The 25,065-nt window shown below is 39.4% G+C and overlaps 1 protein-coding gene across 1 annotated transcript in view; it reads right to left on the bottom strand.

Annotated features, from left to right (window-relative positions):
* The window catches only part of AOAH (acyloxyacyl hydrolase (neutrophil)), a 362,932-nt gene that overhangs the window by 133,148 nt on the left and 204,719 nt on the right, over positions 1-25,065 (bottom strand). Inside the window, exon 13 of the mRNA XM_006887625.1 lies at positions 10,432-10,514. Within this exon, the coding sequence (XP_006887687.1) occupies positions 10,432-10,514 (83 nt within the window). The remainder of the gene's footprint in view (positions 1-10,431; positions 10,515-25,065) is intronic.

Genomic DNA, 25,065 nt, shown 5'->3' with positions numbered 1-25,065 from the left:
ACAGGAACCCCTCAAGGGTCCTCAGTGGGCAGTCATTGCAGCCATGGGAGTGCTGGTGTTGGTGTTTGTTTACTTATTTTTAGCTAACGAATTTTTAGAGCAGTTTATGTTTACAGAAAAATTGGACAGAAAGGACAGAGAGTTCCCATACACTCTTTCCCTCTGTACATGGCTTTTCCCATCACACCATAACTTTCCAACATACCCTGTTCTTATACGGCACAATTCTTACAGGTGATAAAACAGAACTGGTTGGCCTTCACAACTCTATCATCTATCTTTTAAGCTTAATTTTAGTTTTTTTCAACTTGAATTTTTCTCTTCTTGAGTTTTTCTCTTTTAAATATTAATTACTCCTTTTTTAATATTAATTACTCTTGAAGCCCTACCCATTTGTCTGTTTGTTGTACTGTGGCAACTTGCATGCTGCTGTGATGCCACCAGTATTTCTGGTACTAGCAGGATTTCCCCTGGTTTTAGCAGATCTTCCATGCTAAGACAGACAAGGAAGGCAGGCCTGGCAATCCACTTCTGAAAGTGAGCCAATGTTCTGCCTATGACCATAGTGTGCAGTCTGCAGAAGGGCCAAATGCAGGTTTATGTAGTTCAGACTCTGCAGTTCCCAAATGGAACTTTTCTAGTGTGTAATATCTTTCTCCTCAGACCTGAAATACTTGCTGCAGAGGGTCAAGGACTGCAGCCTTCAATATGGATTGAATCTCAATGTTAAGAAGACAAAGATTCTCACCACTGGACCAACTGGCAGCATCAGGATGGATGGTGAAGAGATTGAGATTGTTAACAACTTTAGTCTGCTTGGCTCCACGGTCAACACTCTTGGCACCAGTAGCCAGGAAATAAAAAAAGTTTGCTATTAGGGACCTCTCCAGAGTACTGAAGAGCAATGGTGTCACTCTGGAGACTAAGGTGCATCTGATACAGGCCATGGTCTTTGCAATCACTTGTTATGCATCAGAGAGTTGGACAGTGACTAAGGAGGATAGAAGGAGAATTGATGCCTTTGAGCTGTGGTGCTGGAGAAGAGTATTGAATGTACGCTGGACTGCCAAGAAAACAAACAGATTTATCCTGGAAAGGGTTAGACCAGGCTGCTCCTTGGAGGCAAGGATTCTGAGGCTTCGTCTGACATACTTCGGACATGTTTTAAGGAGGGAGAGGTCCTTGGAGAGGGACATCATGCTTGGGAGGGTGGAGGGACAGCGCAGAAAGGGAAGACCCTCTATGAGGTGGATTGATTCAAATGACTGGGGTAATCAGGATGGGTGTGTCAGAGGAAGTGAGATTGGCACAGGATAGAGCAGGGTTTAGGGCTATTGTACATAGGGTCGCTATGAGGCGCAAGCGACTCTATGGCACATAACAACAACAACAACAACAACAATGTCTTTCTCATGGACAACTATATAGATTACAATAGAACATTGCCTAATGTACCTGTTTCAGCCATCACTGGAAAAGACAAATAACTGGAAGAAGACATCATGTTTGCTGACACAGAGGATCATGCAGAGTGAGGGAGATCATTGGTGAGCACAACGCAGTTGTTCCTGAGCACCCTCAAGTAGGAATGGACTCATAGCTGACCTTCCAGTGGGTTTTCAGAGCCAATAAGTCACATGGGAGGAAACTGCCCATCTTTCACCCATGGAGCCACTGCTGGATTTAAAGGGTGTGCCTTTGGTATGACAGTGCAGTTTTCTATGACTAAGAGGGAAGCCGAAATGAAAGACTCAAGTACGACGACTATGGGGTGGACACGGGGCAGGACAATGCTTCATGCTATTATACACAGATCAAAGCAGCTAGCAACATTTAAAAAAGTGACTGATTTTTAAAATACTGACAATGTACAATAATGAATGAATGAAAATCCAATTTTTCAGTAAACTTTTGTTAAAATCACAATAAAAAAGAAAAAAATACTGACTATAAACAAATTGTTAGATTTTGTCACGTTGAGTATACATAGCCACTCTGAACATCATTGATCTTTAACCCTGTCCAATCTTGTGCGATACTCATTGTCTCTGATTTACTTGAGCCCATTGCTGCAGCTATTGTTAATATATCTGGTTGAGGATCTTCCTGTCTTGTGTTCATCTTTCCAAGCATGATGTCCCATTCCAAGGAATAGCCTCTCCTCACAACATGACCAGAATATGTGAGGCAACACTTTACCATCCTTGACTCTTAGGAGCATGCTGGCTGTACTTAGACATATCTGTTGGTTCTTTTAACAGCCCATGGGACCCTCAGCACTCTTTTCCAACAGCACAACTCAAAAGCATTGATTCTTCTGTCATTCTTACTTATTGTTCAGCTCTCAGATGCATAGCAAATGATTAAAAAGACAATGGACTGAATCAGGGTTATCTTAGTCTTTAAACTGACATCATTGTTCCTTTGTAATTTGGAGAGGTCCTTGACAGTAAACTTTCCCAGTACAATTCATCTTTTGACTTCTTGACCGTTGGTAACAAGATGTTGATTGTGGAGCCAAGTAAGATGAAATAATTGACAATTTCAGTCTTTTCTTCATCTATCATGATGTAGTCTATCAGTTTAGTTGTGAGGATTTTTGTCTTCTTGATGTTGTTGTTGTTGTTATGTGCCGTCGAGTCGCTTGCGACTCATGGCGACCCTTCTTGATACTGAGGTATAATCTATATTGAAGGTTGAGATAGTCATGATAATCATATGCCATGATATTTATATGCCTGATTTTTTTCTATGGTTTGCTGGTAAGGGTACAATATTTAGTTTGTTGTGTTGGGGGAGTGATTTGCATATTGTTACTTATTTTACACAGGACCAATAGTCAACATCACGATGGATAAAGAAAGGATTGAAGCTGTCAGTGGTGGGCACTATCTGAGTCAATTCTGTAAGAGATTTTGTGATGGATTACACAGTGCTGAGTAGCAGAGTTTAAGGAACTGGCTTTACCGGACAAAGGGCTTGGGCAGGTTTACAAAAGATGCCGAGGCAGGTATCCTTGCCTCCCATCACCCCACTGAGTTTGAGTGCAGCATCATCCCCAGGGTCATGAGTTGAGAATTAAAACTGACTGCTTGTCTGGGCAGTCTACAATGAGTTACTGGGGCCACACTTAGCAATTGCCACTGAACCACAATCCCCATTTTAACTAGGTGGAGCCTGACTAGAGAAAGAAAATGATTTGCCCAAGTTATTAATTCAAAATAACTCTACTCCAAGAAATGAATAAGAATGTCTGAGGTAACAGAAGAGGAGAGCCCCTGCTCTTTGTTCTATCTTTGAGAAAATGGTTTTCTGGCAGAAGGTAGTCACCTCCATAGTGTTTGACCTTTTTACTGTTAGTGATCTGGTTGCCATCAACTTTTGGGCCATTTTGGCGTACTGGAATTCATCCAGGCCACTGACCACTATTTCCTTTGCTACTTTAAAGAGCTGTCGTGTTAGAGAAGAGTAATAAACATATCATGCACTACCAAGAAAACAAACAGGTTTGTCCTAGAGAAGATGAAATCAGGTTGCTCCTTGGAGGTGAGGATTTTGAGGCTTGATTTCACATACTTTGGGCATGTAGCCTTTTCTTTGGAAAAGGACATCATGCTTGGAAGGATGGGTGGACAGTGTAGTAGAGGAAGACCCTAGATGAAATGGATTGACACAGTAACTGAGGTAATGGGGTAGGTGTGTCAGAGACAGTGAGACTGGCTCAGATAGGACAGGGTTCAGAGTTATTGTGCATAAGGTCACTATGAGCCATAGTTGACTCTACAGCATTAGCAACAGCAGCAGCAGCAGCAGCAGCAGCAGCAACAACAACAATTTAAAGAAGTTAAATTAGAGCCGCAGAGTTTCCAATCACCATACTAGTTAATTATTCCTTGAATTAAAGATGACTTCTGTGTCTCGTCTTTTTAAATGTTTACTGTTTTTGCTGTTATTGGTAGGTGCTATTGAGCTGGGGCCCCATAGGCAATGGAAGCAGATGCTATCCTGTCCTCCCCAATTAAATGGCAGTTGCAGGTTGAATCATTGTGATCCATTGAACTGGCCTAGTGATAAGAAACTGCACTGCAATCCTAAAGGCACACAGTTGGAATCCACCAGCTACTCTGTGGGAGAAGGATGGGCAGTCAAGCAATTAACTGCCTCTGAAAACCTGCAGGAGGATCAGCTATGGGTCGATTCTGATTTGATGGTATTCAACAACAACAATAACAACAACAACAACAATAACAACAACAACAGTTTTAGAAGTAGATGGTTTAATGAAGCCAGGGCTTCCCACTTGGAGAATTCTGTCACTGAACAACCATCTTCCAAGAATCTCAAACCAAAGAGATGCTGGGGAGTGAGCTATGATGCATGGTGGTATATATCAGAGTAATATTCTGTCCCCTAGAATTCTTTGTGTGTTGTTTTGGAAGCAGATTGCGACACCTTCCTTCTTGGGTATGTCTGGGTGAATTTGAACAAAAACATCTTTTTCTTAGTTGCTGAGTGATAATGCCACTATTGGGATCCTTAAAATCCCTAGAAAAGACTGAATCATGGAAGTATTTATAGAAATTTTTGCAATCTTTAACATAAACTCCAAGAGAACTAATAGGTCTGTCTTGGAGAGGGTGAAACTAAATTGTGCCTTGGAGGCAAGGACTGTGAAGCTCCATCTCATATACTCTGGGCATGTGGCCAGGAGCGAACAGCCTTTGAAAAAAGATATCATGCTTGGAAAGGAGGAGGGACAGTGCAGGAGAGGCAGACCCTGGATAAAATGCACTGACAATGGAACTCGGGTCATGGAGGTAGCTGTGTTGGAAACAGTGAGATTAACTCAGGATAGGACAGGGTTCACAGATATTGTACATAAGGTCACTATGAGTTGCAGGTGACTGTATAGCACACAACAACAACAACACAGTGACTGGAAGCAACAATGGACTTGAGCATGGCAGAGATTGCAGCTTGGCTCAGGTTAGAGTGAAATTTAAATCCATTATTCATAGTTATTCAGAGGATTGCAATGAGTTGTAGTTATTTATATAATCACTATGAGTTGTAGTCAACAGCACTGAATAACACCTAACAACAACAGCAACAACAATGCAGACACCAAGGTGAAAATATGAGTGATTTTTTAAAAGTTTTTACCATACAATTTCTAAGAAACACTTTAATATTCCATTCAACTCTTCCTTCTCATTCTCCTCCTGCTCTCTCACTAGCTCTGAAAAAATAAGTGTAGCCATAAATATGCAAAATGTGGAAAGCTGACTTTTCCTATATCTAATAAAAACCTCAGGGAGTAATTGAAATAACTCAGAGGCTACATGCTGCATAATATCTAAAGAAAATCCATCACAAGGAAAAGCAGCAGAAGATAGAAAGAGGTTGGCAAATAAAAGCAGAATAATGAGTAACTAGGAGAAACTAGAGAAAAAGATTCTTTTACAATCACATTTTTACAAAAATAGTCAAGTATCTTCAAAGAAATTATACTAGACAAAGCGAACATTCTATGCAGTTTTAAGAATAACAAACTTAACAAAGAAGAAAGAGCGAGCCTCTCCTGGCAGCTATTCATCAGACAATGTCTGAGAGAAGCCACAGGTTTCCATCAGATTTTGACACACATATTTTTCATGATTAGACTCTCCTCCCCTCTCCTGGTTCCCTTTTTATCTCCACTGTCAGTATTTTAAAGGAATCCTGTCAAGATGGCATAGCACAAAAGAACTGTCTCCTATCAATTGTATAGGGTCCTTTCTTTGGAGCATCTCACTTTGGTCTTTTCTTTTTCACACAGATTGCTGCATTCATGATGGGTAGAGGAGTGATGTTGATGTGACAAGTCTGAGTCTTAGAGAAACGGTGTACTTGGGAACATGAAGAGAGCCCCTTACTACCTGTGTTTCTAGTAGAATTCTTAATGCTTATTACCCTGCCCTACTCTGTCCACTTACCTATGTGAGTTCAGGAAAATTCTTTATTGTTTGTAGGTTCAGTTCCTTTCTAATTTTTAAAAAATATTACTAAGTTTTAGGTTATTTTCATACAGAAATATAAATTTTGGGAAACAAGTAAAACAAAACAAAACAAAACAAAAAAGAAAGTCACTCACTCATAATCTTACCAGATGTAACAATTACATGTTAGTGAATTTTCCATCAATCTTTTTTCATACATTGTTGTTGCTATTATGTGCTATCGAGTCACCCATGACTCATAGCAACCTCTATGTACAACAGCCCTAAATCGTACTCTATCCTGTGCCAATCTCTTTGTCTCTGACACACCTACCGCATTACCCCAGTAACTGAATAAATCCATCTCATTGAAAGTCTTCCTTTCCTGTGCTGTCCCTCCACCCTCCCAAGCATGACATCCCTCCCCAAGGACAACCTGCCCAAAGTATGTCAGACAAAGCTTCAGAATCCTTGTCTCCAAGGAGCAGCCTGATTTTACCCTGTTTAGGACAAAATATTTTTCTTTCTGGATTTCCCCACGTGATATACATCAAACTATTTTATTCAATTGCATATCTTTTTTTTTTTAAGCAGTGTTTGACTTTCCAAATAAGAGTATGTAGACTTTTAACCATGGCTTGAGTCAGGTATCAGACTATTAACCAGAATGTTGGTGGTTCGAATCTACAGTCTACCAGTTGCTCTGTGAGGAAAAAGATGAGCAGTATCTTTAAATATTGAACCCTTAGAAAATTGAGAGCCACCATGAAATGGAACTGACTTGATGGCACTGAGTTTTAGTGGGTTTTGTCTCAATACCCACAGCCATCAAGCTGATGATGTGTTTTATCCTCCTGGTAACCTCATGTGTTACAGAGTACAGCCAACTCCACTGAGATTTCTTGGCTATATTATTTATGGAAGCAGATTACCAGGTTTTTGTTCTCTGATGATGTTGGGTGAGTTTGAACTAGCAACACTATGGCTAGTAACTTAGTACAAACTGTGCTATCAAGGATATTATAATTGGGCATAGTTGCATGATATGTACATTTTTCTTCTTTGGTTTTTGACAGATAGGTCCTCATAGCTTTGGGGAACTTTATATTTCTCACTGAAGAAAAAGAGCAGGTGTGAGCAAGGGCTGGATGTGCACTTTGTATTTATCATGGTGACAGCCGGGCTTAGCTTTCACTTAAAGTGTAGAACTACTGCTTTAGTTCGTGTGCAAAGAGGTGATGCTGATGTATTTCTGGAGATCATTTTGACCGTAGACAAGTAGCTGCATTATTTTTGACAGTGTCTGTGGATAAAGTGACACCTGGGTACAAAGTCCAGCTCTGTAACCCGCTATCCCTATGAGTGGGACAAAGCCCTTGACTATGCTAAGCTCACATTTTCATCTGTAACAGTGGGAACACCATGAACTTCTCACTTCTAAGGAATGTGTTATATTTTCTATTAGGCTGAGTGCTTCAATCAAGGTGTATGTTGCAATTCCTCCTCTTCCCCTTTCCCCTTTCTAAATATTGCTCAGAGCTATAACAATCAATGAGTAGTATCTTTGAACCAAAGCATTACAATGACATTTGCTTTATAGTGATGTTGAAAAGACTGACTGAAAAACTTGAAATAAAATATTCTTATAATTGTATAATTATGCATATTGGACGAACCCAATAAACAAAATGTGTAAATGGTTGCATCTGACTGTTAACACAAAGGCTGAGAGTTTGAATCCACCAAGTGGCACTATATAAGACAGTCTTGGCAAAATGTTTCCGTAAATGTCACAGCCAAGAAAATCCTCCAGAGCAACAACTTGATGGTAATTAACAATAGCAACAATGATTTTGCTAGTTAAAAAAAAACCAACCTACCCAAACCTCCCTAGAATAGTAGAATGTTTATCCAGATAGAACACTTATTATAAGAAATAAATTATTTTTTAAGTGACATGTTTAGTTAACGCTTATGCTCCATGGAAACTTTCTCAACAATCTTTGGTTAATTAAAGATGGTACAGGGATAACAAATGAGTTTAGCTGCACATGCCAAGTCTAATCTACTGCTGATTGTCAGGCTTCCTGTGTTGTGAGAATTGCTGAGGCAGAACCTTGTGTAGCAGATGAGAGTGCCAAAGTTGGTTAGTATCATCTTCTTCAGACATAGGAAGAAGTGGCAACCCACGTATGCACATACACGTGCACATGAGTGCACACACAGAATTTATCTTCTTTACATTATGGTGACACAAGATGTTACTTGGAGAGTCATTACAGATTATGGTGTATCAATTAGTAGCGTCATCAAAATCTTGTGGCATTGCATGCACAGTGTGTGCTAGTGGGAGGCTGAGATCCACATAGTCCTGAGGCAAGGCCTGAAGATACAGAGATCTAGGAAACAAGCTGATGAATACCTGGAGGCCTCAGTAACACTCTGGAAACACACACCTTTCCTGCATGGCTGCAGGGATTTTAGCCACATGGTGGCTAAACTCTGATGGAAATGAGCTCAGAAAAGGAAATCTTTGCAGACATGTGTCCGCTGAACTGTCATTTCAATGATAGAGGCTGTGCTTGGATATTTTCTTAAAACTCCCACTTTAGAGCACTTGTCACCACAGGGAAGGGCAGAACCTTTGCTGTCACCCTTTTTTTGTTCAGCTCCTGCTCTGTCAGTATTGACTTAAGTCTCCTCTGCCTCCTGAACATCTCATACTCTTCACCTTAGTCTTTCTTGGATTTTCCTATTTTGTGGCTGGCCATTTCCCCCACGGTCTATGCCTGTTATTGCTGCTGTTATGTGCTATCGAGTCACTTGTAATTCACAGCGACCCTATGTACAGCTAATTCTTGATCACATTTCCACCATCACCACCAGTTGCTGTGGAGTTAATTTTGACCTTATGTATGTCAGAGAAGAACTGTGCTCCATGGGGTTTTTAATGGATATTTTGGAAATAGAATTCCAGGTGTTTCTTCCGAGGCACCTCTGGGTATATTTGAGCATTTAACCTATTGGCTAGCAGACAAATATATTAACCATTTGCACTACCCAGTGACTCCTGGTGTTTCCTCTTCTAAGGGTAAATGATTCAACTTTAAGTCTTAGAGCTTATCTCACACAGTGGACCAAAGGGTTCGCTTATTCTGTGATCCTTGATTAAATGAAATGCTAAGATCTTTCAAAAATGACTGGGATAGCACATCAACAGAGAACTGCCAGATGTGCAGGCTGGGTTTAGAAGAGGCCATGATACTAGGGATATTATAACTAATGTCAGATGGATCTTGGCTGAAAGCTGAGAGTACCAGAGGAATGTCTATCTGTGTTTCATTGACTATGCAAAGGCATTTGACTATGTGGATCACAACAAACTGTGACTGACTCTGAGAAAAAGGGAAATCCCAGAACACTTGATTATGCTTATGTGAAACCTATATTTGGACCAGGAGGCAGTTGTCAGAACAGAGCAAGGAAACACTGTATGGTTCAAAATTGGGAAGGGTGTGTGTCAAGGATGTGTCCTATCTCCATATCTTTTCAATGTGTGGAACAGATTATCTGGGAGGCTGGGCTCTATGAAGAGAAGTGTGGCATCAGGATTGAAGGTAGACTCATCGACAATCTGCGTTATGCAGATGACCACTCTGCTTGCTGAAACTGAGGAGGACCTGAAGTGCTTGCTGAAAAAGGTGAAGGACTGCAGCCTTCACTATGGACTGAAGCTCATCATCAAGAAAACAAAAATTCTCCCCAGTGGGCCAACTGGCAGCATCATGATAGATGATGAAGAGATTGAGATCGTTGACAGCTTCAGTTTGCTAGGGTCTGCTGTCAGAGACCTCTCCAAAGTACTGAAGAGCAACAATGTCAGTCTGGAGACTAAGGTGCACCTGATCCAGGCCATGGTTTTTGCAATTATTTGCAATGCATCAGAGAGTATGACAATGACTAGGGATGGTAGAAGGAGAGTTGATGCCTTTGATTTTTGGTGCTGGAGAAGAGTACTGAATATGCCATGGACTACTAGGAGAACAAATGAGTTCCTCCTGGAAAGGGTGAAGCCAGGCTACTCCTTGGAGGCAAAGATTCTGACACTTCATCTGACATACTTTTGGACATGTTGCAAGGTGGGATCAATCCTTGGAGAGGGACATCATCCTTGGGAGGGTAGAGGGACAGTGCAGGAGAGGAAGACCCTCAATGAGAAGGATTGATTCAGTCACTGAGGTAATGGGAACAGGTGTGTCTGAGACAATTAAGATTGGCAAGGAATAGAGCAGGTTTTAGGGCTGTTGTACATAGGGTCGCTAAGAGTCACAGGTGACTTGACGGCACATAACAATAACATCATCATCATCATCAACAACATAGTCTTTTTAGCATTTATGAAACAGAATAAACCATTAATGGCATGTGGAAGCCTAAATGGAGGGTTACCTACCATTTTTGGAAATATTCTGGTAGTCTCTGTGATTGCAACGGTTTCTTTTCCGTAAACGGAGGTAAAGAGAACTGTCTTTAATCCTGAAACAAGTAAATGTGCATATATTTAATGCTAGGACATTTATATGAAGAAGTTCAAGCAAGTACATTTTTATTATGATCTTTTAAAAATTTGATAGACGTGAACACAGAAAATGAAATCTCTGCACATATGTTTTCTCTGCACTATCAACCCACTATTGAGAGCTGTTACAAGGAAGAAAGCAATGAAGCAAATTACAACCATGTGGTAATGGAGCGGATATTACCAAAATCCCATATTTTTACTTTGAAATGAAGATTTCCAAAACCATCCATTTCCAATCTTTTTACCAAGAGCTTCAATAAAAAGCAATTTGTTATTTTGTACCTCACCACGTTCCTGTTCTTTTTTTAGCTGCTATGAAGCTGTGGAAGACATTATCATTGTCCTTCATCTATCTCTCCTTGTTGACTTTTGTAACAACATTTTAGCCAGATCCATGTCTATGCAGAATGATAACTGTATTTCCCAGTTTCCTTTGCAACTCAAATATGAAACTCAAACTCATTGCCAATAAGTTGGAATGGACTTAATAGCTAGCCTTCTGCTGGATTTTCTGAGGTAATAAATCACACAAGAAGAGATTGTTCATCTTTCTCCTACAGAGTTCACTGGTGGATTCAAACCACAAAGAGGTATTTATACAAAAATCTTTGGTGTAATAGCACTGGGACTATGCCTCCACAGTTATCCTGCCATGCCATTAAGTTTAGGGCAGTGGGGTGCAAATAGAGCATCTGGTGGCAGTTTCTGAAAACTTTCTTCCCAAACAAATAAATGATGGCAGCTGGCTTTTGATCCTTCTTTGTCCCTTCTTCCATTCTGCTGTTTGGGAAAATGTTAATTCTGCCATCTTAGAATATGGGGATAAGGTCCATATTCAGAATGCAGAGGTTAAGCTGGATGGGCCCTGGATCACTGAGGACTGAGGAGAGTGGAATGCTGTACCTGCCCTGGACTGCACATCTTCAAACTTCATATGAGTGAGAACTCAGATTCTGTGTTGCTGTATTTAAACCATCCTTATATTAAGACTGTCAATAGATATGCACTGAATCTCATATAATGAATATGGAGTTCAAAGACAGATTTGTGGCCCAGAGTCAACCTATAACGATATATGTTATTGTTGTTGTTACATGCTGTCTTACTTTTAGTCATTTTATTGGTCCACCCCCCCATCTCATTTCTTATTCTCTATCTCCTTTGCCAAATTTTTAATTTGTTAAAAGCAGTTCAATGTTATATTCTCTATACTTCTTTGGACTTCCTAAAACAAAGCCAAGTATAAATGAGCAATTATATTTAAACTCAGAAATACACAATTACACATTGGACATATATTTTCTTCATTATAATAACATCATATATTAAAAATGTATGTGCTATCACTATTGTGTATGTATGTATGTGTTATCTAAGCTGCAGTCACATGACTCGTCTTAGTATTCAGAATACATCTAATCTAAATTAACCTTCCTCTTGATGTATGAGAATAGTAGTGATAACATTTCTTTATTCTTAATTTAATTTTGTTGTTGTTGCTGAGAGTATACATAACAAAATATATGGTAATTCATCAACTTTCCACATGTACCATTTAGTGACTCTGATTATATTTTTGGAGTTGTGCAACCATTATCACTTTCTCTTCTGAGTTTTTCTTCCTCCCTTCACACATTGACTGCCCCCTAATGGTTCCTACCTAATCTTTCCAGTTGCTGCTGTCAATTTGAGCCCATAGATATTATTTAACTTAAAAGAGCCTAATGTTCAAGGGGGTAACTGGCTTTTTGTTTCTGAATATATATTTTTTATTATTTTTAGCTAGCTGAGATAAACTATTGCCTGGTTTTAAAATGATTCAGGGGTTGTTGGGAAGGACTGAAGAGCATTAAGCTGAGTAAAGTAACTCAGTCCTATAAGGACAAATACTATATAAAACCATTATTGTAGAATGAGTTTGAGGATCCAAAGTGTGTGTGTGTGGGGGGGGGTCGGTGGAAACAGAGGGGTGAGGATGGGTAGGGAGGGGGTAGTCATAAGGTCTCACAATTTGATGGGTAGGATGGTGAAAGAAATGGGAAAGATCCAGTGTGAAAAACAATGTATTTGAATGTTGTAAATAAACCAGTATAAAATTAAAAAAAATAATTAAAGATTATCTCAGGTCAGTAGTTTCAGGAGTTCATACAATCATCATTGTTCCAAAGAGTCTCGAGTCCATGAGAATCTGAAATTCTGTTCTGCATTTCCTCACTTTTGATCAAGGTTCTTTTAGAGCATCTTTTTAAAAATCATGTGCAGTAACAGTGACTGCGTACTATCCAATTCCCATCTCAAAGCAAAGGAGGCAGTTGTTCATGGAGACGATTTGACACACTATGTCCTCCTTAGATTCCTTCTTTCTCTGTTGCCCTAGGTGAGTAGAGACCAACTGTGTTTTGGATGGCTGATGGCAAGCTCACAAGACTCTGGGCCCTACTCAACTAGGGAAGGTAGAAAAGAAACATTAACCTCCCATTTCTCCCTCCTTTCCAACCGCTTGTAATCATTAATAATTATTTCCCCCTCTATGCATTTGAGAATCCCATAACGTTTACTTGTGCTTATGTGAAACCTATACCTGTACCAGGAGGCAGTCATCAAAACAGAGCAAGGAAAAGACTGCATGGTTCCAAATTGGGAAGCGTGTACACCAGAGATATGTCCTCTCTCCGTATCTTTTTAATCGATATGCAGAACAGATCACCCGGGAGGCTGGCTCTATGAGGAGTGCAGCATCAGGATTGGAGGAATCATCAACAACCTGTGCAATACAGATGACATGACCCTGCTTGCTGAGTCTGAGGAAAATCTGAAGTGCTTGCAGCAGAAGATCAAGAATTATAGTCTTCAATATGAATTGAAGCTCAATATCAAGAAAACAAAGATTCTTATCCCTGAGGTGATTGGCAGCATCATGTTGGACAGTGAAGAGATTGAGACTGCCAATAGGTTTAATAGATATTTTTTTTAATTGTTAACGGCTTTAGTTTGCTGGGCTCAATACTCTTGGTACCATCATCCAGGAAATCAAAAGATGAAATGCATTGAGAAAGTCTTCTGTCAGGGACCTTTCCAGAGTACTGAAGAGCAATGATGTCAGCCTGGGGACTAAAGTGTGCCTGATCCAAGCCATAGTCTTTGCAATTACTTGTTATTTGTCAGAAAGCCAGACAATGACTAGGGATGATAGAAAGATAATTGATGCCTTTGAGCTGTAGTGATCGAGGAGAACAAATGGTTTCATCCAAGAGAAAGTGAAACCAAGCTGCTCCTTGGGTGCAAGGATTCTGAAGCTTCGTCTGACATACTCTGGAAGTTTTGCAAGAAGAATCAGTTCTTGGAGAACCAGTTCTTGGAGAGTAACATCATGTTTGGAAGGGTGGAGCAGTAGCACAAGAGAGGAAGACCTTTGATGAGATGGCTTGGTTCAGTGATGGTGGTAATGAGGTTAGGTGTGTCAGAGAAAATAAGACTGGCTCATAACAGAGCAGGGTTCAGGGCTATTGTACATAGGGTTGCTATGAGTCTCAAGTGACTCGATGACACTTAACAACAACAACAACAACAACAATCCAAAGTGAGGAGAAAATGAACTTCAAGGACCATCAGAGTCATCTCCTGAACCAATAGCAGATTAATGATGGCTGCATTTTCGTAGACATACTTTGCCTTAAATCTGGACAGATCTGTTACTTTGTTGACCAAAAGAAGGTGGAGGAAAGGAGATTGTGTCAGTTCTTGGTTACTATTAGATAAATGGTCTTAGGTCTCCTTAAAGGTAATTGACAACTCTGGTCTTCTTGGAGTTCTGAACCACCATGGACTTGGGATCTGTGCAGTCACTATCTGAGGCTTTTCTTTTGTTTAGATTTGTCAGGGAAGGATCTCTAGTTTCAGCCATTTAAGAGTCTAGAAGAGACTGTCAGCATGCTGACTGAAAAAAGATGGTTTTCAGCATCCTGCATTTATGTGCTGTTAGGTGCTGGTGAGTCAAGTACAACTCATAACAGCCCTATGAACAACAGATCTGAACCCTGTCCTGTCTTGTGACATCTTCACTATCTCTGACACACCATTGCCGCATGACTGTGTCAACCTGCCCTGGTTGAGGGTCTTCCTCTCCTTCACCATGCCTCTACCTTTACAGGAATTATGTCCCTTTCCAAGGAATAACTTCTCCTAGCAACATGCCTGAAGTGTGTGAGACAAAGCTCCTTGCCTCCAAGGAGCAAACTGGTTGTACCTTCTCTAAGATACATGGGTTTTTCCCCCTTTTGGCAGTCCATGGGATATTTGTTTATTAAGGTTTTTATTTTCATTTATGTCTAGTATCTCCCTAGGGAGCTCTGGTGGCCTAGTGGGTAAGGAGGTTCACTCTCAACCCAAAAGCCAGAGGTTTGAATTGATCAGCTGCTCTGAAGGAGATAGATGGGCAATGTTCTCCTGTTTGATTTTCAGCCTCTAAAAACCTACTGGGGGGGGGTCAGCTGTGAGTCAGTTTCAGCTCTACAGCAATGAGTTGTTTGTTTTGTTGGCCAGTGGTCTCTGATTTGCATGTACCCAGAGAATAAGACTCTCATCCAGAGTAAGGAAGGCATGTAGACATGGGGAATATATCTGGGATCTGAGTGCTTCTTAAGCAGTTTTTAAAATATTATTTCTGTTTTTAGCATCATTTCCATTTCTAGAAGTACTATATATAACCAGTTAGTTTCCAAGTCTTTTGATGATTCTTTATTATAAATTGGGTTGCTTCCTCTTTGCCTTATTTAAGGTGATGCTTTCTTGGGCCTGCCCCATTACTTACCACTTGTTCATCTACTTTCCAGTTTCCAACATTTCTGGCTGCTGACTCTTCCTATAGGGGAAGTAAGAGAGTGTGTGTGTGTGTGTGTGTGTGTGTGTGTGTGTTGCTGTTGTTGTTGTGTACTGTCGAGTCGGAACCTACTCATAGCTGCCTCTCTGGCCAGTTTTCAGAGGCAGTTAATCGCACGAGTGGAAATAGCCCATCCTTCTCCCATGGAGCAGCTGGTGGGATTTGAACCATGTGCCTTCAGGATTACAGCAAAGCTTCTTGCCACTAGGCCACCAGAGCTCACTGTATATGTGTGTAAGAGAGTTGAACACTGGGCTGTTAACTAGAATGCTGGAAGATTGAAGCACCCTGTGATGACTTGGAGGAACAATCTGGTGATCTGTTTCTGAAAGGCCACAGCCGTTGAAAGCTATATTGCGGAGTGCAGCTCTAATCTGTGCAGATGGAGATCATGAGTTGACATCAACGTAAATATTCTTTGTCTTTACTCCTTTCTTGTCTGTTTGATCTGTGAATAAATTAATATGCTGTCATTTTAGTAAAACCTCTAAAGGGAGTGAGGCAAAGGTTTGTGTTCAATCTGCTATCTTTATCCAGTGCCCTGAAGTGAATGCTTTATATACTGCATCATTTCCATCCTCTGCCTTGACTATTTTATTACATTGTGAAAAAGCAGATGGGAACTGAATGTTAAATTTGAGTTCAATTCTGAAATAATATCTTGGTTAATGAAGAGGGGTTATTTTCTTTTGGGAAATTAATTTACATCAATATTCAGCCATGAATGTATTTTTTTATAATTCTGAAAATGGGATTTATCTACCGCAAAATTGTTTTGCTCATGATCTGAGAAAGAAAAGTAAATTGTGTGGGTATTCATGGTATAGATACAGCTAGTTCCATCTTTTATTATAAGAACATAGACATCTTTACCAATAGAGGAAGTTTCACTGAAACTCCTGACCAGAAATAGTATCTAGAATTTTGAGTTTCTGGTTTCTATATTAAACACTAGCAACTCTTCCACATAATCAAAGACACTATTTTCTTTCATCTGGAAAATATTAATGTCAATGCAAATATGTAATCTCTCAAATTCTAGGAATTAGATTTCTTACAGAGTGCTTGGGGAGCCTAAGAGGGATCAATAGAATATTTTGAGATGCCTACAAATTGAGATGATTGCTGAATATAAATGTCATAGAGATAAGGAGTCAGTTGAGTTTGCATTAAAAGGACAAGTGAGGGGCACAGTGCATAAATAGCTAACTGTAAGGACTGTGGTGTGCTCAAATCCCATCGTCCTGCTCCCTCACAGACACATGGACTCAAGAATCCTGCTGTGATCTTTTTGCTCCCCTTTTCCACTGTTACAGCAAAACCCAGTGTATCGGGCTACTAGAGGATGTGCTTGCTTCTGTTTGGTAATTTGAGAGGTGCAAAGGAGGAATACCTTGTTTCCTTCCTCATCTTTTCCTCAATACCTAAATATAATCATATTCCCAACACATGGAACATACTTGGAGGTCTGAGGAAAAAACCAAAACCAAAACCACAAAACCCTCCAAAAATCTCAACAGCCATTGTCATCCTTCCATCTCTGATTGATTTCAAGGCTGATTCTGGAAAGTGGATGCTCAGGCCTTTCTGCTCGGGTGCCTTTGGATGGGCTCAGAGGACAAACCTTTTGGTTAGTAGTTGACTGCTTCACTTATTGCCTTGCTCTGGGACTCCTTGATTGGTGATAAAATCCCTCAAACAAACACGAAGCTGCTGCTGTTGTCAAGTCAAAAGGATTCCTGCTAAATGGAATGGATTAAGCACTAGGTGCCTAACTGAAAGGTTGATTATTCAAATCCATCAGCTGCTCTGGTGACTATGAGTTGGAATCGACTTGATGGCAGTAGGAGTAATGAGCTGCCAAGTTGATTCAAACTCATCGCAACCCTATAGGAGAAAACAGAACAGAATGACCTCAGCGTACAATCTTCTTGTTCATGTTTTCCAGCTACTGGTCTTTCTTGTTTGTTTCTAACTTTCACAGTCCAATCCCAATAATTACTAAACCTTGATCATAGGTTTGATCAATTTCAGACTTCAGGAGTTAGTAAAAATTGCTGATATTTTTTTATCTTTGACATTAATCATTGATGTAAAAATTTGAATCATAGTCATATAAAATAGTCTTCCTTGTAGGTGTGAGGATATTATTCTATGACTGATAAGGTTGATTTCAGAATAGATCTTGAAATGCTTTTTTTGATTGTGAATGTGGTGTATTTCATCTTCAATTTGCTGTTTTTGTCACAGTTGTTGTTGTTAGGTGCTGCCAAGTTGAGTACACCTCATAGAAACCCCATGAACGACAGATCTGAACTGTGTACTATCCTGTGCCACTCTTACACTTCCTGACATGCTAGAGCCCATTGCAGCAGTAACTGTGTGTTAACCACCTGGCTAACAGTCTTCCTCTCTTTTGCCACGCCTCCACTTTCGCAAGCATGTTGTCCCTCTCCAATGAATAGCTTCTAGCAACATTCCCAAAGTATGTGAGATGAAGTTTTATCATCCTTGTTTTCAAAGATCACTCTGGCTGCACCTTATCCAGACATATCTGTTTATCTGTTAGAAATCTATGGGACATTCTGGCATAGTAAACCATATAATTACCCAGTTAAAAAAATAGTCAATATCAGTGCATTTCAGCTCACTATTGCCAAAGTTATGTGTCTTTAAGTGTTTCATTTAATTGAGGACAGCTATTTCCCAGACTCATACTCTATACATTCACAATTCTGATTATTAGTGGATGTGTGCAGCTGTTCCTTCTACTTTTAAGTTGTGCTGCATAAGTGAATGAAGGCCTTGAAATCTTTTATCTGTCCATGTTATTAAGATTGATTCTGTATTAAGGAGTCAGCTCTTCCTCAGTCATGTTTTCAATGGTTTCCAACTCAAAGGGTTAATTTTCCAGCACAATGTACGACAATGTTCAGCATTTGTAAGGTTTTCACTGGCTAATTTTTTCATAAGTAGATCATCAATCACATCTTCTTCCAAGTTCATCTTACCCTGAAAGTTTTGCTAAAAGTCTGTCTATGGTGAATAACATTGCTATGAACATTGGTGTACAAATTTGTTTGTATCTCAGTTCTAATTTCCTTGGGATATGTTCCTGGTGGTGGAATAGCTGGGTAATATGAAGTTTCTATGTTCAGCTTTTTGAGGAAATGCCAAACTAAATGCCTTCCTAAGTGATTGTACCATTTCACAATCCCACCCACAGTGTTGACAGTTCCCATAGCAGTATTATTCACCATTATTGCAAGATCTTGTAAACAGCCCAAATGTCCAACCAGAACTGAAGGACTGAGAAATTGTAGTACATTCACACAATGGAATACTATGCAGCATTCAGGAGCAATGATTTTGAAATATAATACGTAATTTGGGAGGGACTGGAGAGCATTACACTTAGTGAACTAACTCAGTCTCATAAGAACAAATACTACATAAGACCATTATTGTAAAAATAAAAGGATAACTAGAAAAAAATTTATGGGAGTCCAAGGGGGTAAAGGGTGGGAGCAGAGGGGTGAGAATAGGTAGGGGGGAAATTACAGGGTCACATAATTTGATGGGTGGAGTTCACAGTTAAAGGAAATAGAAAAGATCCAGTGGGAATTTGAAAAGATGGGATAATGCTGGGCATACTCCAATGGAGGTTAATTTCATATAACACACTACATGGGAATGACTGTATGAAACATAATGTCATTGAAAGAAAATGGGGGGTAAAAATCTGCATAATAAAAAAAATTATAAAAGAAAAAAGTCTGTATATGGTGAGTGACCCTGCTTGTATTGGAAATATCAACAACATAAACTATAGTATCACAGCAACACACAAATAAAAACAGTACTATAAATAGATAGATGATTGGTGGTGATTGAAAGGGAAATTTGTAAATGGAAAAGTTTAATGTTGGAACATGTGACTTTGGTGATAGACATAATACTGGTGAATATTTGATAAAATTTTGAAGGACCAATAACCTATTTATTGGAAATACACTTTTCAGGAACACAGATTGTTAATTATACACATGGATATTGTTGTTGTTATGTTCTATCGAGTTGCCTGTTATGCATAGCAACCCTATGTACAACAGCTCTGGAGCTTCTCCTGCCCTGAGCCAGTCTTACCAACTCTGAGACAACTACTCTCATTACCCCAGTGACGATGTCAATCCATCTTATATGGCATCTTCCTTTCCTGTGCTGTCCCTCCACCATTCCAAGCATGATGGCCTTCTCCAAGGACTGGTCCTTCCTGGTCACATGCCCAAAGTATGTAATATAGAGCTTCAAAATCCTAGCCTCCAAGGAAAAAGTTGCTTGCACCTTCTCTAAGACAGACTTATTTGTTTCCTTGGTGGTCCATGGTATGCTCTAGACTTTTTCTCCAGAACCACAACTCAAAGGCATCAATTCTTCTTCTGTCATCCTTAGTCATTGTCCAGCTCTCTGATGCATAGTAAGTAATTGTGAAGAACATGGATTGGATCAGGCACACCTTAGTCTCTAGACCGTGACTGTTGCTTTTCAGGACTTGGGGAGGTTCCTGACAGTAGATTTTCCCAGCGCAATTAGTTTTTTTATTTCCGGTCTGCTGGTGCCAAGTTTGTTGATTGTGGAGCCGAGCAAGCTATAATTGTTAACAACGTCAATCTCTTCTCCATATATCATGGTGTTGTCAATTGGCCCAGTGGTAAGAATCTTTGTCTTCTTGATGTTAAACTTCAATTCATAGTGAAGACTACAGTCCTTGACCTTCTGCAGTAAGCACTTCAGGTCCTCCACAGTTTCAGCAAGTTGGGTTGTGTCATCTATATAACTTAAGTTGTTGATGAGTTTTCCTCTAATTCTGATGCCACATTCCTCCTCATAAAACCCAGCCTCCCAAATGATCTATTCTGCATATTCATTGAATAGGTATGGAGATAGGATGCATCCCTGATGCATTCCTTTTCTGATTTTGAACCATGAAGTGTTTCCTTGTTCTGTTTGGAAGACTTTTCCTGGTCTGAGTACAGGTTTCACATCAAATCCAATCCACTATAGTTATAGAAAGAAATAATGGAGATGAATTTCATCAGTTAGAACAAGGCCAATGGCTGTTTATGAACCAGATTTCAACTGCTCATATGTATACACAAATGGAAGATGAGGAGAATGAAACTTGGTTTGAATCTACTAGCTGCTCCTCAGGAGAAAGATTGGAAGATTGGTAGTCACCTCCTGTGAGATTTATTGCCTCTGAAAATCTGCTAGAGGGACAACCGTAAGTCAGTTCCAACTCAATTGTATATAACCAAAACATTACCAAAGTATGGCACAGATGCATAAAAAAAATTAAGGAATACATAGAGTCATTGTACCAGACTTGGTTTGTAACTATATCAAGAGACATATGATTAATAACTGATTTTGCTAAAGGAAGGAGGTCAAGTAGCCTTGAAGACATTGGCAAAAGATAAGGTTTCAAGAATTAATGAAATGTCAACTCAGATATTTCAACAAGTGGATGCAACACTGAAAGTTTGTAAGACATAAAATACGGCCTTAAGCGTACTCTACTTGAATTTAGAGACCATTTCAAGAGTAAATTTGATGCACTAAGCATTAATGAGTTGCAGGCAACTCAGCGGCACATAACAACAAACAAGCACTAATGACCAATGATCAGGTAGGCTGTAATAATGGCTTAGAGTATATCACACATAAAGAGAGCAATTGTTGTTGTTGTTATGTGCCATTTTGCAGCAAAAAGAAAGGAAAGAAAGAAAAAGACCAAAATGGATGTCATGTTAGGTCTTGACACTTGCTTTAAAAAAAAAACCAACAAAGTGAATGAATGCAAGAAACAAAAGCTTCAGAAAAGATTTAAAAGGATGACTTGAAAAAAAATTATAATAAATTGTATAAAGACTTGGAGTTAGAAAATGAAGTTAAAAAAAAAAAAAACAACCCAACAAACCACAAAAACGTCTTCTCTGCCTGTCTCATAATAAAAGACCTGAAAAAAAAATCTTTAGTCCTTGAGTTTTAATATTGAAAGATTCTATGATCAAAGTATAGAGAGTTCTGGTGGCTTAGTGGTAAGGAGTTTCAAAGCCAATCCAGGGTACTTGGTTCAAATCCACTAGCTGGTTTTCAGGAGAAAGATGGATAGTCATATTCTGTGCAATTTATTACCTCTGAAAATCTACTGGAAGGTCAGCCATAGTCAGTTCCAACTCAGTGGTATACAATAACAACACTACCAAAGTATCACACAAATGTATGGAAAAGAAGATGGAAGGAATAGAGTCATTGTCCCAGACTTAGTTTTTAACCGTTTCAAGAGACATGTGATTAATAACTGATTTTGCTAAAGGAAAGGAGGCCAAGTTGCCTTGAAGATATTGGCAAAAGATAAAGTTCCAAGAATTGATGATATATTGACTCAGATATTTCAACAAAAGAATGAAACACTGGAAGTATTCACTTAAATATGCTAAGAAACTTGGAAGACAATCACCTGGTCAACTGACTGGAAGACATACATTATTGTGCCCATTCCAAAGATATGTGATCCAATAGAATATAGAAATTATCAAACAATTATTATCATCTCTTGCAAGTAAGATTCTGCTGGAGAGATTTCAAAATTGATTTTAATAGTATATCAACAAGGAATTGCCAAGAAATCAAGTTGGATCCAAAAAAGGATGTAGAATAAGAGATATCATTGTTGGCATCAAATGGCTGAAAGACATTCTACACAAAGACATTCAACTACGAGACCTGAACAAAATATGAATAATATTGATAATAATGGGAATTCAAGAACATTAAAATGTGTTTATGTGGAACCTGTGTGTAAATTAAGAAGCAGTCATTTGAAAAGAACAGGGGTATTGCTTAAATTAAGAAAATACATATGGGGACAGTGTTTGGTGGAGCTCCCTGATTAAAACAAGCTTGAAAGCAGGGGTGGTATCCACTTCCACAATAGCTTACCTCTGGAAACCCTATGAACCTGGAGAAAAGATGAAAGTTATACAGGTGTCCAGGACTTTCGTTCATTGGGTCGCTATGAGTCGCCTACAACTCGACAGCACTTAACAACAACAATAGCATAGAGAGAGGGAGCACTTGGCCTAGCGGACAGAAAGTCATGCTCCCAAGTCAAAGGTGGGTGACTCTACTCCGTGGCCCTCGGACCTGCCTTTAATTGTTTTTGGTGAAACATTCTTCTAGGTCTTGTAACCCTGGTATGCCCACTTTCTGTACAAAGGTAACTTGTGGTTACTGTGAAGCCGAACACTGGGACACTAATGAGTCAAATGCGAGAATGGTCAAATGCCCATGGGGGACGGTGTTTGGTGGAAACAGGAGTGGCATCTACTTCCATAATAGCTTGCTTCTGGAAACAACATCCTTTTAATAAACTTATTCAGTCTGAATGTTTTTGTTGTTGCCAGCCAGGTAACTAGGACTCAGAATCCTATGAAGAACAGATCAGAACCTTGCCTTATCCTGTGCTATCATCCTCCAACATACTTGAGCCCATTGTTACCTTCACTGAGCCAATCCATCTTGTTGAAAGTCTTCCTATCCTTCTCTGGTCCTCCACCTTCCACATTTGAGGCAACGATTGTTAAATTTCATCTCATATACTTTGAGCATGTTGTTAGTAGTGGCTCGTCTTTGGAAAAAGATATCATACTGGGAAACGTGCAGGGTCAATCAGTATACTGAGCAAATAAGCAGAGAACCTGACTATGTATGAAGAAGAATGTGACATCAGGATTGGAGGGACGCTCATCAACAATCTGCATTATGCTGATAGAACAACCTTGCTTGCTAAAGCATATATAGTCTGAAACACTTACTGGTTAAGCTAGAAAAACTATAGCTTTAACCAAGATAGTGGAATTTTGTGGGTGGACTGAGGGGTGTGTATGTGTGAGGGAATAGGAAATATTCAATGGGGAGTTGAAAAGACAGTGTAGTAATAGGGATAGATCAATGGTAGTTAATTTTATAAAATACAATATATGTGAATGATTGCATGAAATATAAATGAAAGATTGTATAAAACACAATGTATATGAATGAATTTTTACAACAAAATTCTTACCACTAGACTAGTAGGAAATTTCATGATAGATAAATATTGAAACTATCAACAACTTCATACTACTTGGATCCACAATCAACATCCTCAGTATCAGCAGTTAGAAAATCAGGAGATGTATTATACTGGGAAAGTCTGCAGTTCGGGACCTTTCCAAGTTATTGAGGAGTAATGATGTCAGTTTGAGGTTCTTCTGAATCAGGGCATGATATTTCCAACCACTTGCTATGAATCTGAGAGCTGGACAATGGAAAAGGATGGCAGAAGAAGAATTGGTGCTCTTGTGCTGTGCTGTTGAAGAATACTGACCATTTCATGGACTGTCAAAAGAATAAACAAACATGTCTTGGAGAAAGTGCAGTCAGAGTGTTCTTTGAAGACAAAGATGATAAAGCACATATTTTGGGCATGCTGTTAGGAGGGGCTCTTTCTTAGAGAAGGACACGATTCTCACAAAGAGAGAGTTGGCAAAGGAGAGGAATACTTGATGCAATTACTGCTGCAATGGGATCTAGTGTGTCAGGAAGTGTGAGGACAGCACAGGATAGGACAGGGTTCAGATCTGTTGTTCATAGAGTCACTATGGGTTGTACTTGACTTGATGGCACCTAACAACAAGGACACATGAATGAAATAAAATGAAAATTAATTACTGTATGAAAACCAATAAAACATATCATAGAAATACTATCGCTTTGAGCACAGAATATACCTACACATGAAAAAGATTCTCACAAATAAATTAATAGACATCATGAGAAAAATAGAAAAGGGCTTAATTTTAGTTGTATTCACAATCAATGCTCATGGAAGCAACTGTCAAAAAATCAAAAGATGTAGTGCCTTGGGAAAACCTGTTGCAAAAGACTTCTTTAACTGTTCAAAAGCAAAAATTTTACTTTGAGGATAAAGGTGGGCCTGATCTAGCCATGCTGTTTTCAGTCATCCTGTGTGCACGTGCATGACGGACAATGAATAAAGAAGACCAAAGACAGACTCTTGCATTTGAAGTTGGTGTTTTCAAAGAATATAGAATGTACCATGGACTGCTACAGGAAAACAAATCTTTCTTGGAATAGGTACTGTCACAATGGTCGACAAGAATGAAGATAGCAAGACATCATCTCACGTACTATGGTCATGTTATTAGGAGGAGCTTGTCTTTGCAGAAGGGCATCAACATGTTTGGAAAAGCAGAGTTAACAAAAATGAGGGACACCCTCAGTGAGGTGGATTGACACAGTAGTTTTAAAAATGGGCCAAAGAACAATGACTGTGAAGAATGCTCAGGGCTGTGAGCAGGCTCATTCTGTTATACAAAGGGTTGCTATGAGTGGAAGCTAAATCAGTGCCTTTTGCTAACAACAATAGCAGCACCAATCTTTAGAATCTATCCACCATCACTTTCTCCTGTGGAGGGGTTGGTATGTTGGCACTTTTGAGCTTTTGGTTAACAGCTATGTGTTCAACCACTGGACAACACTATTCACTATTTTACACT

Source organism: Elephantulus edwardii, unplaced genomic scaffold (genome assembly GCF_000299155.1).
Source record: "Elephantulus edwardii isolate Elephantulus edwardi_28Jun2011 unplaced genomic scaffold, EleEdw1.0 scaffold00059, whole genome shotgun sequence".
In the NCBI taxonomy this organism is placed as follows: domain Eukaryota; kingdom Metazoa; phylum Chordata; class Mammalia; order Macroscelidea; family Macroscelididae; genus Elephantulus; species Elephantulus edwardii.
Note: the sequence above shows the minus strand (reverse complement) of the source record. Positions and strands in the feature narration are given on the sequence as shown.